We start from the raw sequence: 18,286 nt of genomic DNA, 5'->3' as shown, positions 1-18,286 counted from the left end.
CCTCATACCTTGCTTAGGACATCCCAGTACTTCAAATCCCTTGCAGAAACAAACCTCCTACCAGTGTTGAATACAACCACAAACTGCTCCCTCGCCTATCAATTAGTCCTTCTATGCATATTCCTAAGTACTACCCTATTCCATTCTATGAAAAATACCAAGTAGTATGCATACAAAGCTCAAAATGTTTGGTCAAACAACTGCTAGAAGTGTGTTTCTAACTTCTATAGGAACGTACTATTGACGGTGGTTGTTTCACTGAGCGGAGAAAAGCCTAAACTAGAGAAAATAGCTGCAGATCACTCAAGATAAACAAAAAACATTGAGCAAGGGCTCTTCATTCAGAAAATAATTGACTAACTAAATACAAGTATCCTGCTGAACCAAATTATGAAGTAATAAAAACAAGTAGACAAATAGTTGGTCAATGATGCAAGAGTGACTGTACCCTCAGATCTAGCACTCCAACAGTGAAAGTTTCCTTGGCCCTCATGTGTCTAAAGGAAGTCTTACAAATTACTAAGAGTAACAAAACGTTACTTTGTCAGGAGGACGTTAAGCATGTACATAAATTATATGCCGTTAAACGTCTTAAATCATTTAAGAGAAATACCTCTCCTGATGACGGCCATTCCTAGAAAAGAAAAAAGATGGTATTACGAGCTAACCCTATGCACACTGGTATGGAAGAAGATTAACAGAGGAAAACGGTTCAACTTAAGAGTTCAGTGAGAGACAATCCCCACCCACAGACAGCACTGAAAGCGGACAAGTTAATTGTGGGGATTGCCTCACCATTCAAACAGTGCCAAGCACAATGCTGCTCAGACCAGCTTCAACCTCCAAACTTAAGTCATATTGGAGATTTCAGCTGTGACCGATAATCAGGTTGGCTGGTAAATTACGCAGAAATATATTTCACATTTTTTTCAAGGAAACAGTAAGAAAAACTAAACACCAACACTTATAAGATGGATGAAAAAAATCCTCATCTGTCAAATCAAGCATAACGTTTTCTATTCAATCACAGCCATTTGAAGATGCTGAACATCCCCAATCATAGGATTTTGTTTCGAATGTACTGTGTTAAACCAGAATTCAGTTCTCTAGACTTGGGAGCCATGCAGTAAAGGAAGTACCCCATTAAGCCAACAGCTTATAAACCCCATGATTTTACATAAGACACTGCAAGGATTACCAAGAATGTTATTTGTTGGTCTGGTGCTAAAGCTACGATTCCAGACTGGACCTATGGCACCAACTTGCACAGGATGTAATGTGTGTGAAGAATTGCCCTACTGCAGAAACCACACAAGGAAACAGCATGCTTTGATGCTTAAGGAAAGCAAGCCAATGCAGGTCTGTACATCAACATTGCCTATATTTAAAAAATTTATTGGGGGCAAAATATTTTGGGCATTTTCAGGAATGGGGCACTTCCATGCCCAATGGTGGTTTGTGGCAGACCCCACCATGAACCACAGGCAAAGTATGTGGGACTGCAGGACTCATACATGAGAATAAGCATCTTGCAAGTCCAAGGACACAATATAAACGCTGGGTCCAGAGCACACTAACAGCATTTTGAATGTATGCTTCCATAAGAAGACATTCACAGGCTGATGCTCCAGAATGGGCCTGACCACAGAGTCCTTTGGCGCAAGGAAGTAGTGGGAGTAAGACCACTCTCGTTCTTCTGAGTCTGGCACTTCTAGATGCTTGAAGCATAGGAGGTATCCAACCCACTAGCACTCTGTAGGTCCAAAGAGTTTTGTATTAGTGTTGAGGTGGAATATTTTGGCCACCTTGTCATTCGTTTTGGGGAACGTTTTTGAACCCCCGGACTTCGTCTGAATTGGAAACGAAAAAGGGCCTCAACACTGAAATGGTACAAGCATGGAAGAGGCTGGGGATTGTATTTTAGTGTGATTGGTTGCACCTCAGCAATGTCAGCACCAACAGTTGTGGGGTGAGCCTACATCAGTTCCAGGTTGGAGATTGGGATCAGATCATTCATGGGTACCGGCTGAGTCAATCAGCACCAGGTAGGGGCCCATAGTGTGTAAGAAATGCTGGACCGGTGTCTCCATGTGGCTCCAAGACACTCCAGAGGGAGTAGTGAGCGAAGACCTTTATCTGCGGCAAAGTAGACAATGGCCTTGGAAATTCAGAGCATGCAGTGACCAACCTAGAAATGGACTCCTACTTGGTCTTTTTGCGCTTAAGATGCACTCTGGACTTCGACTTAACAATTGTAGTGTGCAAGAGCTAGAGAAGGAGCAATCACTCAACTTGGCGGTAGTCCACAGCTTCTTGTGCTCTACTATGTACATTACATCAGGCTCTTCGATTACCTTCAGGTGCATAAGGGAACACTTGTTTAACAAAACGTCCAAGGGCCACAGCCCAGGTACTAATGTCATGTCCTTTGGGCTCATGTCCAACATCAGCTTGAATCCTGGCATTTGGGAGGCGGCCTAACTCTTCCTGGCACACTGTCCAACATTTGGAATTATCAAGAGGCAGTAAACATTGTGAGTAGAACCCTGAGCCAGTTTCAAAAGAGACAAAAGTTATGAAGGAACGAATGTCAGTGTACAGAGGGTGGCTCCTATGTGTGGCACTGCTCTATCACTTTTAAGATGGTGAAAAAGTCTACACTAAGTTTGGCAACATGCAGGAATAGTTGCACTTGGGTATATTCTAAAGGAGAGGAATCTTGGGGTTAGATGTAGACATTAGACAAACCACACTAAAATAGTGTAGTCACAGGTCCTTCTTTTTAATCTTTGCAACTGTTGGACAAGGACCGATATACTATTAGGATCTACCGTAATCTCCCAAACTATAACCCTACCTTACAGTACAATACAAAATTGGTGGCGGTTGGAAAACCACAAGCAAATGTTAAAAACTATTAATTCACGTTTTAAAAGCAACTGATATCCGCCTTTCAAGACTTACCAATTGGAATAGTAGTATCAACCTTTATTGGCAATCTCTTAGCTCGTATTTTTTACATTAATCTCATATGTACCTCTTAGGGTATGCATTTTGCCCTTTGGCCATTATGTGCTCTTATCAAACAGTCGGCCTTTACATTTACCGACCAAACAGCAACCCCTTACATACCTGGTTCTGATAATATGCTAGTCATTTCTAGACATTTGAATTTTGCTTTCAGTAAATAAAATCGGCGCAGTACTCATGGTGTAGGCATTTAAGACCCACTTTCAGGGCCCAGTGAAGTAACATGACAGACCCCATTAGCCTCTTGTATACCGAGACATTTAAACAAGAATGCCATTTTGCTACAAAACGTTATCCTAACACGCAACTTGACATAGTATTGTTAAAGATCACATGCCACCGTGGTTGTGTCAGTATAAAGTAAATTAGCAATTTCTCCCCTGGGGTCACACAAGTATTGCAGACTTGGTAACCATATAGGTCCTGGGCCTGTCCACGTGTTCCTTAGCCTTTTGCAGCAGAGATATGGCAACCTGAAGTCAGCATTCTGAACCAATAAAACAAAAATATGAGCCACCCAAGTGCCATGAAATTAGCAGGTGACAGCAAACCGGTTGGAAAAAGATCCGAATTCCTACGAGTAATCTACTTTATGGAGTGTGTCAGAGTGTAGGGAGAATTCTGCTGTCAGATACCGAAGCATAGTTTTGGGGCTCTACTATAGGAAGATTCACTCGCTGATCATCTTCGCTCATAATGCAAGCAGGACATCGGGTAGAGCAGTGTATTGGGGGAGAAGAAACTGAACAGCAGTTCAACTGAGCAAGGGTATATGTGGACAGACCAAAAAAAATCACCCAAATCTTTGTGGAAACTTTGGAGAATGGAGCTAAAGACAAAGTGAAGAATCTTGACCACTCGCTGTTTATGGGGCAGAAAAGTAGTATATTGGATGCAGGAGGCAGACTTAAGAGCTACAGAAACAGAATAACTTGAAAATTATCTGAAACCCCTGCCCATCCAGAGAAAGATCATGAATAACCTTAATCTAGACATTAGGAAACTGCTCTCCCCCCCCCCCCCCCCCCATATCATCCTCCCAACTCAGACAACTAGAGGTAGTTCACGGTTTGCACACAGTTCGGCACTCCAAGATGCAAGAGAGCAAAGAGGTTTCTGACACAAAATAGAGAAAGATGATTCAGTGCATTTGTTTATCCCTCTGATGCTCCAACTGTCTCCAGAAAGAATCAAAGCTTTCAGCACCAGAACAGTAAATCAGACAGAATAGGAAATATTAAATTCCTACGGAGCTAAAATGGAGGTAGAAAGGTTACTTACCTTCTGCAAAAGTTTCTGGTGGATACTTTATCTTCCTGTGAATTCTTCGCCTCAAATACATAGGCGAGGCGGGATCTGGAAATGTTCAACCAAGCAGTAAGTCTCCAACATTGCCAGGTGGCACAGAGTGCCATTAGCAGGCCAAGATGAGGCAATAGACGCATAAGATTCAATTGGCATGCTCATTTCGAATGCTTTTTCCACAATTAGGTGTGCAGAACCGAACAGAGATCATAAGTAACCGCGACATTCAAGGCTGATGACACCTTCGGATACTGTGGTATCTCATCACAAATGCCACTAGCTCCTCGAGGAAAGCAGGAGAGAGGCAAGGAATCTGCTGGAAAATACAGAATCCACCAAAAATATAAACTAAGGAAAGTAATGTTATCTTCTGATGGAAGATAACATTCTGTACAATTCAAGGCACCATGTATGGCACACCGTGCAAAATACAGATCTGGTCCATAGATTCTTACTCACCTAACAAGGCACACAGATCTTCGGTCTGCCAAACTAGGTATTCTCACCATTCCAAGAGTTAAGAGGGCCATAAGTGGCAGCTGGTCGTTTGCCTACCTGGCTCCCAAGATGTGAACTCTCTGCCGGTCAAGTCTTAGACTGGATAAAAACCTGTCTAGTTTTAGAAAGCAACTGAAAACTCACTTGTTTATTGAAGGGGGAATGATCTCCAGCAGGGATGGCTAGCGCTGGGATGCCAAATTCAGGAAGCCATGCGCTTAATAAATGTTGCTAATAATAATGGATACTTTTCCAGCGCATGCTCTTCATTTTATAATGGAGTACAAAGGCAATGCCCTGCAAGAGGGGAATTGGGTAGTAATTAACTCATTGAATCATGGCGCAGAGCTTGAGCTGCGAGACAACCTGCCAGAAAAATGTCAGCCACTATGGTGGTCTTGGTGAAAGAGGCAGAATCTGCTGTCGCCCTGGTTAAGCGAGTACAAATATCCAGAGATCTCGCTTGGGTAAAGTTACGACAGAAACCAACGAAAAAAGTAACCAAACACTAGGTCATGCGGGGTTACTGCTTTGCCCATTTTTGGAATAAGTGTATGTAACAGAGCATATGAAACATCCTGAAGAGTCATGTGCGGTCAGTATAAACCGCTGCATGCTAGGGGTTTAGTCTATGTATTACACCCATCCATCTCCTCACTTTTCTCAAGCACTATTGCAAGACCTTCATCCACCATCTGGAGTGTAGCAAGAAACTATGAACTTAGCCAGTGTCTGCACCAGCCTTGGAATCTTGTGTCAAATATGAGCTGCCCTTCAAGGAAAAAGTATTCATACAGGTCATGCAGAGCACCTAAACTATGATGCTCAAATTCAATATGAGAGGTGGTGAGACCTCCGAATGAAAAGATTGTAAAACCCAAGTCAGGCAAAAAGGTTATAGTGTGCTAAAGATGCATCATGTCCAAATAAGGAAACTCTACTCAGCTACCGTAACCTGGCATCAGTCTTCCAAGAGCAGAAATTCATTGATTTCTGCCCTTCTTAGTAAACCAATCATTACCCCGCCACCTTGGTGAATTAATGAAGTCATCAGACCAAAAGGTAGAATCACAGTACCTGTGCACAGGGAGATTCAGCAGATGGAGGTCAAAGGGCACCAGCCAATCCTACTGAATTAAAATATTCAAGACCTTGGCGCCTTTGTTCAACAGGACAAGAACCTCAGCCTCCGAGACAGAGCAAAGAAACTCCTGGTTTAAGAACGGTGGTCCGGAGAAGACCGGAAGGATGTGTCACAGCACTTGAGGATAAGCTGGTCACTAAAAAGTCTCTGGTGACTGTCTGGTGGCGAGATGGGGGACCTTGCTCCTACAGGAAGTAGACGCTGAATGGAGGCCGAATTATTTTGTTTTGCCTAGAAAGGACAGTTGCAGCTACTAAGTGCTTGGAGTAGCTATGCAGTTTAATGGTGACAGAACTCTTCTGGAGTAGCCACAACATTTTTAGCACTCCTGGAAGAACTGGTTTCCAGTATAGGCTTGGCCCAGCAACTGTAGAACTGTTTTGAACCACGCCAGGGAGGAGTCTGCTTTTACTCTGAAGAGCCATTCATCATGCATGTCCATTAGGGTTGCTTGGACACCACCGAAAAAGCCTATGGAGCGTATCAAAGTGTGACAGTGCAGGGGGGAAACCCACTTCCCCCCTCACCCTGTATAGATGAGCTGCTACCACTGCCATCAACTTGGTGAACACCAGAGGGACGCTGGTAAGGTCAAAGGGGAACACTGAACTGAAGTGCTTATGGCTTACCTTGAACCGTTGGAAACGCCTGCGGCCTCGTAGGGTGGGTATGGGAAAATACGCATCCTGCAAATCCAACACTACCAACCACTCTGTCTACGGCAGACAAGACCGGAGCAAAGTGAGCATCTTGAATGTCTCCTTCTTGAGAAACAGATTGATTGTTCGGAGGTCTAGAATAGGTTGAACACCTTTGGTTTTCTTGTGTATTAGAAAGTAGAGGGAACAACCACCATTTCCTACGTCTGATATTAGAACCATCTCTACAGGCCTCTTGGCTAAGAGAGCTGTAACCAGCATGGTGCAGTGACATGCCCACATGGCCTGAACCCTACCTTTCTATAGGACATTCCCTCAACTCCAGAAAAAATCTTCGACAAACGTCAAAAAAGGCAGTCAAAAAGACAGAAGGGTAGCTCTTCTCTGGATCAGCGCTGTCGCAAAAAGAAAAGAACTGACGTCCGCCTGCCTGGGTGGCACTTTAAGGGTGACTGAGGTCACATCCAATACAAACGACGCAGTGCAGAACTGAACAGCCACTGGATGGCACGCAGGGGTACTGCCACCACAAAGGTTTGAGCCAGATCGGACATCTGGGAAATTTAAAAGTAAGGCATCGGCAGCTAGAAGTCTCAGATAAAGACATACTGAATGCCCCCTTGCAGGATGTAAGGCAACTAGCATTCTGCAAGTTCAGGTAAAAGTTAGTTTGAACTGTAAGGTGGAGAGAAGGTTATCAGTCTCAGAATGATCATCCTCTATGCTGCCACAGTATATGACAGCAAGAGCGTCGGATTACTGTCCTGGTAAACCTTTGGGCATTAAGGATGGGCTTTGACAGGGAGTAAGCATCTACGCAGGCACAGACCTTCGCTCTCCACACTTGGATAAGGGCAAAGGTTTAATGGGTTGCTGCCAAACCGGTACCCAGGGCCTATGTTCTTCCCCTAAACTGCATTAAAAACAAAACCGAATTGGCAGTCTTTGGCCACAGGTCAGTCCCTTGTAAATGGTATCACAGGTACCAAGGTCTCTTGGTTTAATGCTTTGGTAGGTGATTGCTTCCTCAGAAGCAATGGGGAGGCAAGAAGTCCGGTAATGCGGGGGTTAGAGACATCAGAATAATTAAAGACCGACCCCTTGGGAGTGGCCTAGAGGATAGAGAGCCATCCTGATTTTGTCCAGCATGGCCTTTTGAGCAGATTTGAATCAGAAATTCCAGCTCAGCTTTTTCTATATCAGAATTAGTACCAAAGAGAAAACCAGTGACTGCAGTTTCAGGAGTTGGACATTTTTTTTTTTTTAATGGTAATCTTTTTTAGAACATAGACCGGAAGATTACAGGGAGTGCTAGGGCATGTCCCCGCAGGCTTTGGGCGAAGGAAAAAAAAAAACTTGGACTTCCGTTCTCTGATGGCCTTTGGCTGCAAAAGAGTAGGATGCCCAAGGATCGTGTTCAGTCCAAAACAAGTTACTTACCTTTGGTAAGCAGTCCTTCCAAGGTGGAGTCTGTTGAATGGTCCCGACAAGGAAATCTAGCAAGGCAGAGCACGTGGTGTGCTAGGCCTATCACACCTGGTTGTCTAGGCAGTAGTGCTTCATAAACGTGTGGAGAGATGCCCAGGTCGCTGCCTAGCAAATGACAAGAGCTAGCACAATAGCAGCAGCTTTCTCGCTGGTGGTGTAGCATGGCGCACGTGTAGTCTCCATTTTAGATTAAACTCCTTAGGTTGACATCTTTCTTGTGGATCCCTCTGCTACACTTTCCTGCTAACACCTGAATGTGCTGTATGTGCATCTCTGATAGGCGCAAACATCTTGTAGTCTGTATAGTTCCAGGGTCGTTCATGAAAAACACAATGCCACTGTTTTCCCTTCTTTCTATGCTCGTTGGGATACACTTAATTTTTCACCTCATACGAGCAGCTTCCATGCTAAAGCTTTTTGAGAGAAGCATTTGTAAGCTGGAGTGTCAGACCCACTGCAAACTGAGATGCAGCCCTGATGACTCCAACCTCCATCCTGCTAAGGAAGACAACCTGTGCACTGCAACAAGCTTCCTGAGACCAAAGACCAGGGTACAGGGTTTAGATTATCTCATTGATCTGGCAGAATGATGCACCAACTATCTGTTTAGTACAGTATTAGATACAGCTATGAGTAAGCAAACAATAGCAACAAACAACATGGTTGAATAGTTCATATTGTTTACCACTCTAAAAATGCTGGTAACAGTTACATCATCTTTCCTACTACAGCTCTTGCTTTTTATGCAAGAATACGATCATTTCAATAAATGTTTGAAAATGCATTGTCTTATCGTTCTGTTTACGCTGTGCATGCTAGAGTGACCAAACAAAAGGGTTAGATCGATTTACACTGATTCCTTAGGAACCAGTGTCATGTTTGAGGTTGCCAATGACATCTGTTACCAGTTTCAGTTTGGCAGTTGGATGTGGTACTGTGAGCTAGCCGAAACCCATCACTTACTGATGGTAAATGTGGACGAAGTCTCCATACTATGAAGTTAGTGTTGGTCTAATATACTGTTCCTACAACCAAAGCAAGACAATGTAACAGTGGAACGAGGGCACAATACATCCGGAGAGTTGCTCTTTAGCGAGCCCATTGCAGATCTTGTTGCATAACAATCCACCAGGAGATGGTTCTCTATTGCACCACTTTGCCCTTTTCCTAGCCAAAGAAACTAAAGAAAAGTTGGTCATCCTGGCTCGGTCAAGGTGGAAACTCAAGGGCCTCTTGTGGTCCAGACAGAGTTGCCCTTGCTCCTTGGAGGGATGGAGTGGTGCACAGGAGGCATGCAAGGTGCTGGATTGTCTAATGTTGAAGGATGTTTCTACCTTTGGCAGGAATGCCACTTGTGCAGAAGACCAGCTTTTCTGGGAAAACAGATGAAGGGCTTTACCAATTGCCTCAGATGTTATATCAATAAGGAATGCAGTCTTGATGGTGAGCAGATAGAACACCTGAAATGCACTCCTCTTGAGTCAATGCACAGCTAAGTCGGGACCAAATTAAGGTCCAACTACGGCACAATAAATGGTGGTAGCAGGAACATATGGATCAACCCCTCCAAAATACTCATAACTGGTGAATTGAAGAGAGATAGCTGGTCCAGGAGCCATAAAGAGGGCAAATGATAACCTTCAGCTGTTGCCACAAGGCCTTGCTGGGCTAAAGAAAGGAAGAACACCAGGACATCAGATAATTGTGCATTTGAAGGTTGGGCGTTACATGAGGAACACCAATCTTTTCCAAGTGTCCTGCTCATACTGATATGGTGGATGGACGTCTGGCTGCCAAGATAACACCAATCACTTTGGTGTGAAGGTCAAAAGCAGTCAACTATCACTGCTCAATCTCCATGCATGGAACTGTAGACTGCAGGCTCGGATGCAGGACCCAGTCTTGCTGCTGCCACGTGTTCCTCACAAAGGGGCAGCTGGATCAGAAGGCATGCACTCCTAGCCAGAGGTTCCAAATAGCACGCTCTCCTCGCCCAGTCCAGAGCCACTAGGATGTCTTGGGCATGGTCTATCTGCACTATTTCAGCATTCCGGGCAAGAGGCAGCAGCGGAAAACCTATCAGAATGTCGACCACAATGCTGGCGAAGAGTATACCGCAACATGCAAAACTTTCAACACTGTGCGTTTTCTGCAATGGTGAATACATCAAGACAGGGTTCTACCCAGTGCTGGAAGATATCCTGGTGCCACCTCCAAGTGTAACTGCTGTTTGTGATCGCTAGGCAAAAGGTAGTCAGGGTTAGTCTGTCCTGGCATTTAAAGATCGTAACAGATGCTAGGTGATCAGAGATAAGCCCTGAATTTTCAACCACTTCCAGAGACTTCGAGACCACTAGCAGAGGGTCCAGGACCAGATGTTGCCCTGTTAATGGCAATACCACAGTGGGGAGGTATGGTTCTCTAAGAACCAGTTTTCCCCCTCAATGGTTGGGAGTAAAAGCCCTTAGTGCCAAGCTCATAACTACAACAAGCTGATGTTAAGGCAAGCCTCTGCCTGAGATCCCTAAACCTCACTTTTCCCAGGTGGCCCCCAACTCCACAATGGGGCATCCATCACAACAGTTCGCTCTGGGTGGGGTAGAAAGAGGGGTCAGCTTCCTGGTTCAATTACAGTCAAGCAGCAACCACTGCAGATGTTTCAGTCTCCTTGCACATCTGGATGGACTTGTAGGTCTCCTTGGTGCGGAGCCCACTAAGGCTTTAAATCTCACTGCAGAGCCTGCATGTGCTACTGTGTGTAGTCCACAAGCAGGAAGCCGAAGAAAAAGGGGAACAGAAAACTCACTCACTAAGATCCAGGTCAAAGAGTAAAACAGATCAAAGCCCAAATGTCTTTGACTTGTTGAGGTAGACAAAAAGCAGTGTCTAGGATCACTCCAATAAAAGAGGCACCATTGAGAAGGAGTCCGGTGTAACTTGGGAGAGAATGTGGCCAAATGGCTAGAGCGGTCGACCTCAGAGCTGGGGAATCGAGTTAGAGTCTCAGCAGGGAAGCTCAGCATTCTGTGATTCTGGGCAAATCACTTAATCTCCCCGTGCCTAACAAAAATGACTGTCTGTATGCAACATAACTGGTGCTTATGTAAAGCGCTCTGACACCTTCGGGTCTAGTTAGCACTATATAAAACTCCATAAAGTAAAGACCTTTGGCACGTGGATGGAAAAGCCCAACAATAACAAGTCAGATGCCGTCTTCAGGTGAGCCCGCCTACAGTAGCCAGTCAAGATATGGTGAGACTGGTATTCCCAAGCACCACAGACTGGCTGCAGCAATCACCACCTTCGTGAAACCCCGAGTCACACCGTGAAGGCCAATGAGAGCCATGGCGATCTAAGTATTTGATCTATCTGAAAATGCAGGTAGGGTTTGTTGGCCTGCAGGATGAAAACCTGCCAATGGGCACCCTGCAAATCCAACGCTCAGTCTCCTTGATCTGGCGTAGACAGTACTATGGTCAGGAACAGCATTTTTAACTTGTCCTTCTGGACGAAGAAGTTTAAAGGGCATAGATCGAAGATGTGGCGATGGCCTACGTCCTTTGTCAGCACCAGGAAATGAGAACAGCCAGAGCCAATCTGATTCTAGCACCCTCTATTACTCAATAGTGGAAGAGTTTGAACCTCTCCTCAGATTACGGACTGATGGTTCTATGTGAGATGTTGAGGTGTGGGGGGCAGATCCAGAGTGAAACTGGAAGGATGGGGATTAATAGTGTTCCAAGGTCTGGAGCACCTGCCACTACTCCAAAAAGAAAGGGCGGCTTGTTGCTGTTGGGGTGTGAGTTGAAGCTGCTACTGTTGACATTCCGGTTTGCTGTGAGGTCTGCAGAACAGGCGGCGGGCGGTAGGGCCAGAGAGTGAGCTGTGGCTTTGCTTTCTTTAAATCTTTAAAAGGCAGAGCTCACCTTCGCTTCAAACAGCCTAGAGCGATGGTAGGACATGTCTATGACTGACTGATAGACATCTGGTGAAAAGCTTGTAGAGCGAATCCAGGAGTTCTTGCGCGCCACCACACTGGTCCACACTGCCCTACCCAGAAAGTCATGTGGAAGCCTGAACGGCCAAGTATTTTGCTGCGTCCTGGGCATATGTGATTAATAGCTGTAAGGTTGGGTACGTCTTCTGGGAGACTTCGCAAGACATCCGTTATTCTGTCTCATTGTGCAAATGTCTCCAGGAGACTAGTGTTCAAGGACCTGAGGGCAAGGCTGGTAGAGGAGACTACACCTTTATAGAATGTTTACATTTGCTACAAGTCCTAGCCAGATAGAGGTGTCAAAAGCATTAGGGTTCAGATTATTGGTAGATTCTTGGACCAATAGGCTTTGTGGGATGGGATGAAGCGTGAAGTTGGGATCCCCGTGTGCAGGTCTATGCCACCTTGCCACCCGTGTTTCCAGATGTGCCTGATCCCAAGGGCAACTGAGACTCTTGGATGGTTTACTTAGTGTTCAGGAACTCAGTGAGGACACTGGTTTTTACTTCTGTTTTAGTGTGTGTGAAGTCTAATACCTCTGCACAACAATTTGCTTTTTCAGACTTGCGACCAAAATGAGCACAGTGACTTCGATGACAACAGAGTTCAGTGACAGTGTCTCTTCATGATTGCAAATGGCCTTGCAAATCATTTCCACACACCACTCACAAATCAGAGTTGTGCATGGATCACTGGCATTCGTCAGTAACAATTTCAAAAAGCCTTAAACTTTCTAGTCTGAAAGATGTGTCTGGAAACTTTAAAAACAGGAGAGAAAATTGTCAGAATTGCATCATTTCAGACTGGCTTTGTATTGGTAGGCTCAGGCAAAAAAAAAAAAAAAAAACACGTCAGTGCGCGGAGGGGACGCATATTTGGGGGTCCTACAACATCACTTCTGGGTGCAGGCAGATCCAAAACAGAGCTGCATAATACCACCTGGTGATGCACGAGAGAACTGCAAGAAAAAACTTTTTGGATCCAGTCGGACGCCTGGGGAAATGGACAAGTTGAGCTATCTGCGATTAGAAGTTTCTATAGGAAACCATATGCAGGTGTTGCGTGGATCAGACATTTTTAAGACATCTATGACCAGAATTAAACAGCGCCCACCCCATAACCACCTAGACCTTGGGGTAGACCATTGTCAAAAGCTGATGAATTGTGTCTTAGAAACATCTAGGGAGATTGAGAGCACCCTCAATGATGGGCAGAAAAACAGGAGCCCATGGCATTGGACCAGTCAGCACCATACGTCGTTCACTGACCATGCCTATTAGGACAACGTTCCTGCACAGTGCTACTGAAGAGCTATTGCTGGGGAAAGATTTTGTATCCAGTCCGGCACCTGGAGGATATTCACAACATGAGGAATGTCAGAAAAGTGCTTATATATTCAGTTGAACTGATTCATCTAATTCGAAAATGCACCCCTCAAACTAAACAGTACTTCCTATTCACACAGAACAAAATATATTGCTTTGTGTCTAAGCATCAACTGTTACGTCTCAGTACTTCCTGAAGGCCTTCCTTCTGTTACACTTCAGATTCTCCATCCACCCAAACAGTCCAACACAGCAAAATTAACGGAGATACTCCCCAGATAAAGACATACACAAGATATCTTACCGGCCGAGTCTGAGAAGGCGTATTCATTTGTGTAACTTGTGGCGGGCCGAACACCACGGATGCCGTCTGAGCAGATGGGTACAGTGACTGGTGAAAAAGGAGACACTTGGAGGTCAGTGCAAAAAGGACCCTCAAAAATTCGGAGCAAGTGATGTAATGGACAGGCTGACCAGCAAGCATTGGTGCATAAGCTGGTCTTGTGCAATGCTCTGCCCTGTAAATACAACTAATTACACTTTAACATCTTTGACAGTGAAAATCACCTTTGAGATTATTTTTATCTAACAAACGGCCCTGTGACACACTAGGGAACTTGATCTTCATGGTGAATATGGCACTTAGTCCTACACTAGAACACTTTACTTTCATGGTGAATGTGGTACTCTCAGTTCTTGCTTCCCACAATTGGTTAGCTCCACCTTACGTGCTGTCAGTAATGTCAAATCATCCACAAGGTGTTGCAAGGCACCACAGATTAACACTCAAACCCAGCTTGCAGGCCCTACCCCAACCAAAGAGCAACCAACTAGCCCAGCACAGGCCTATTTTTTTTGCCAACTTTTGAGCAAAGTAGACGCTGCAGAGCAAGTAAATAATTGGGAGATTGTTGTGAAAGAATGCAAGTGGCAGAAGTTCAGGAATATTTTGGTACTAGGCCCTCCCATGTCCTATATTGGCTAGGAACCAGACTCCACTGCACAGACCAGGAGGGGAGACAACATATGCCAAATCAGGGCCCAAAAAGCTTGTTAGCTAGTACTTCCTAGCTAAAAACGGCATATTTCTGGGAAAATAAAACTGGTGGGTAATGATTTAGTTGGAGCTTATGGAATAGCTTTAGTAGTCGTCAGCTAAAATTAAGCAATGTGAGGAGGCTTCTGGGAGCAAATGTAAACTTAAATGTGAAGAGGGCCTAAATCTCTGATGAGGTTAAAAAGCTTGTTCAAAGGCATGGGCTACAGACACGCATCTATACAGTAATGGTACCCTTCACTTTGTTGCCGGGGCCAAGGTCACAAGAAAAGATTAGGTTTCTGAAAGGTATTTGTCCCTTTTGATAAAATCTTATGGTGCCAGGAAATTTCAAAACTTCCAGCTTTGTAGTTCATTGGCCATTAGAACAAGAGGTCTGGGTTGACAGTAGAATTTCAGCACTTTGTGAAACCTACATTAGAATCTACACTACATTAAGAAAAGCAATGACTACATGATTAACAAATGTAATTCCAACAGCAAATAGCAACTGGTGTCAGTGAAATGGTATGGTAGAGGGGAGGGGCTGAGGTGGTCTAGTATTCCTCCTGCCAAATCAAGATTACATGAGCAAAGAGCCCAAAACCAATTATGCTCTTTTTAGGGTTACAAATAGAATGTTGCTTTTAATACGGAAACGGGTTCATGGAGTTTCTACCGAACGAGTCCTTCCTATGCGCTGTGCTGGCAACTGATTTTACAAGTTGATTTGCTTGACTTGAATACAGAGATCAATCATGTATGGTGAAATCCTGTTTACTATTAGACCTCCCATCCTTTCGAATTTAACTGTAAAATTTAGTTGTAATTCCGTTTAAGGCAGGCCGGTAGGTGAATTAAAACCATGTTTTCTTTTTTTTTTTTTAAAGGAAAAATTGCCAATATTTGCCTACATTTTATAATTGTTGGAAATGTTAAACTTTAGGGTACAGCCTTTGTATAGCCTTAGTAATGTTTTATTTCTGCCATGATCAAATCGCCTGTCCTTTCAAGGAAACTATAGACAACCTTTATACAATGACCCTGCATCAAAACCTTTATAAAAAGGAGAGGTTCATTGGTCTTCTGGAAAACTAGAAATACACCTTCAAGAAATAAAGCTCAGCCCTACGAGCAGAGATTATTAAAAAGGCTGTTTTCAAAGCCACTATGTCAGTGTCACAAAATGTCAAATACACAAATGGTTTAGGATCCAAAAACCCAATGGACCCAAACCCACATCCCTCCTGAAAGCAGCAGGATCTGGTTAAAGTATGTAAATTGGCAAGAAGACAGTCTCCAGGCTTTTGAAGACTGTCAGCCCACATAATATTTACATATAGTGGGACCTGGAAAGTACCAAGGAGCTATTTCAGAGCCAAGAAAAAAAGTTGCAGCCATGTGTGCTTCCTTAAAAGCCAGCCTTGTGTAGTCTCTGTACTCCAAGTGACATTCTGATTTGTCAAACATTGGTTTCTTGGGAACAAGGACCCTGTTTTCTACAGGTGTGGCGCCGCGGCCAGGGCGACTGACGCTGGAATCTGGGGACCATGGTTCGATCCCTGGCTCCGGCGGCAGGTTAGCCCAGCACCATGTGACTCTGGGCAATAGCTCGCTTAATCTTCCCGACGGCCCCCAGCGCCTAGAGACCCTTACGGGTGATTGTGCGCTTTACAAATGTGGACTTTACTTTACAGGGGGAGGAGATAAAGAGTCAGGAACTCCTGCTGAATCAAGAGATCTATAATCTGCGAATAAAGCTTTAGGACACGGAGAGGAGAATCAAGAAGCAATCTGCATGAGCCAAAATGGGGCTAAAAGTTGTCACAATTTCAGATTTTGTCAAGTCCTAGCAACCAGGGATGCAAACGAAAGCCAACCAAAAATTGGAGACCAGGTCAAAAGTAGAGAATGTTGACAGAAACAAATTGAGGCCATTGCCAACTGTGCTTTGCTCCAAACCTTTCCAAAGATATCACCACTGTGGATTATGGTGCCTGCTTAAACCAGGGTGTTATGAACCACCCAATTCCAGAAGCTCAAATTCAATCTGGCTGCATTCTTGTTGGTTAAGACAAAAATCACTTACTTGCATAAGGGGGAAAAATAATTAACTCACTTGAAGATTACCTTCGACCAAGGAAGATTTGTAGCTTTATTTCCTGCAATGGCCACCATCTGAGTGTTCAGAACTTGGCAGTGAGCTGCCAGCTGTTGAGAGGAGTCAGGAATTTTAGGTTTGATGGCTGAAAGGACTGAGGAAACTAGATTTCTAAAATCAGATTAACTCAAAACGTTTAGCTTAGTAGTAAATCTAGTGAATTTAGCAATAAAGCTCCATTTTGGAAAACTTCTTGCGCTTGCTCTCCCAAGGCTTGGTATCCTTTTTTACGCTCAAAGCTACTGTAACTACAGTAAACCGCACCAAACTAAGGCACAGAATGTTTATCCTTGGGTCATGTTATTTGGTATAGAGTGCTTAGAACCCAGCAGGTTAGATTGCAGTCAACTTCTTACGGAAGCCAACTGCACAACAGATTTGCAGGGTGCCTAAATGAGCTTGAAATTAGGCCATGAGAGCAAGTCTGAAAAACCGATGGGATAAGAACAGTCAACCCATTCCATTGCCTTTTTCATGCGTACAGAAAAGTGTATTTTTTTCCCCCCCAGAGTTTTATATAGTGCGAACTTGACCCGAACCGGGTATCAGAGCGCTTTACATAGCACTGTTACATGAGGACACAAATTCATTTTTGTTAGGCATGGGGAGATTAAGTGATTTGCCCAGAATCACAGGAGGTTTAGCGACATTACAGAGACTCGAACCCGGTTCCCCAGGCCTGAGGTTGAGAGCCCTAGCCGTTAGGCCAACTCCTTTCATTGTTTGGAGCGTCTGACAAGAATCCTCTCCATTGTAATAAAAACAGTTGGTTGGTTGAAGTGCCCTGGTTGTTATCTCTCATGCTATTTATCCCTGACCATGGACTTGTAGTATCTATTTTCTCAGGGGGTCCTAGATATATGCACATTAAGAATCCTCTCCAGGACAGCACCAGTATCTTTAATCCTCTTCACTTTCTAACAAACTCTAGGGGAACAAGGGACTGCTCACTAGTAGATGGGAAGGCTCGAGAACAGAATTAGTGTCCAGTTAAGCTATGAATAAACTTTACTTGTGCCATAGTAAATGCAGATTAACATGGGCGTGGAACAATTATTTTTTGAGATGAGAAATTGTTTAATCATTCAAAGATTCTGATGGTGAAGAGGCCTTAGAGTCCATTGGGACGAAAATCCACAGCTTAGCTTTGAGAAATTGTCCCGGTTGTCTTCCACATTTCAGTGCATTCCCCAAGTGCCCTCTACAGGTTACCTAATCCCTTGAGAACCCTACAATACAGGTCACTCAATACACACAATATTCCTTCAAAGGGATGCAGTGTGAACTGGCAGAGTAGCCACATAAGGTCTAGTGCCCGGTGGACATTAGACACTGGACTAGTGATATGAGCCCCCCCACAACCACTAACTGGAAACCAATAAGACCATTCCAAATTCTCCTCGTACCTACAGATATAGACCTTAAAGAGTGAACTGTTTGGGATTTTTTTTTAGCCCAATGGAGTGTGTAAATTCCTGAAATTAATAAGAACACCATCATCCACAATTTGACATTCACTCAGAGGTTCTGGCAAACCAGTTACAAATGCTGTAACATACATCTTTGTAAAGTGCTTTACATTTGCATTCCGATGACTAACCTCATAAACCCAATTGCTTCTGGACTCAGTCACTTACAAACTT

The 18,286-nt window shown here is 44.2% G+C and overlaps 1 protein-coding gene across 21 annotated transcripts in view; it reads right to left on the bottom strand.

Annotated features, from left to right (window-relative positions):
* Nucleotides 1–18,286, bottom strand: part of EIF4G1 (eukaryotic translation initiation factor 4 gamma 1) — a 980,016-nt gene that overhangs the window by 774,179 nt on the left and 187,551 nt on the right. For 11 of the 21 annotated variants that reach the window (XM_078666151.1, XM_078666147.1, XM_078666150.1 and 8 more), the window contains 2 exons: nt 13,751–13,837; nt 614–634 (listed from right to left, as the gene is read on the bottom strand). The exons of 2 other annotated variants lie outside the window; for them this stretch is intronic. In XM_078666151.1, coding sequence (XP_078522277.1) covers nt 614–634; nt 13,751–13,837 — 108 coding nt within the window. The remainder of the gene's footprint in view (nt 1–613; nt 635–13,750; nt 13,838–18,286) is intronic. 8 more of the 21 variants (XM_078666154.1, XM_078666155.1, XM_078666166.1 and 5 more) reach the window with 1 other exon arrangement.

This window comes from Lissotriton helveticus, chromosome 11, assembly GCF_964261635.1.
Source record: "Lissotriton helveticus chromosome 11, aLisHel1.1, whole genome shotgun sequence".
Lineage (NCBI taxonomy): Eukaryota > Metazoa > Chordata > Amphibia > Caudata > Salamandridae > Lissotriton > Lissotriton helveticus.
Note: the sequence above shows the minus strand (reverse complement) of the source record. Positions and strands in the feature narration are given on the sequence as shown.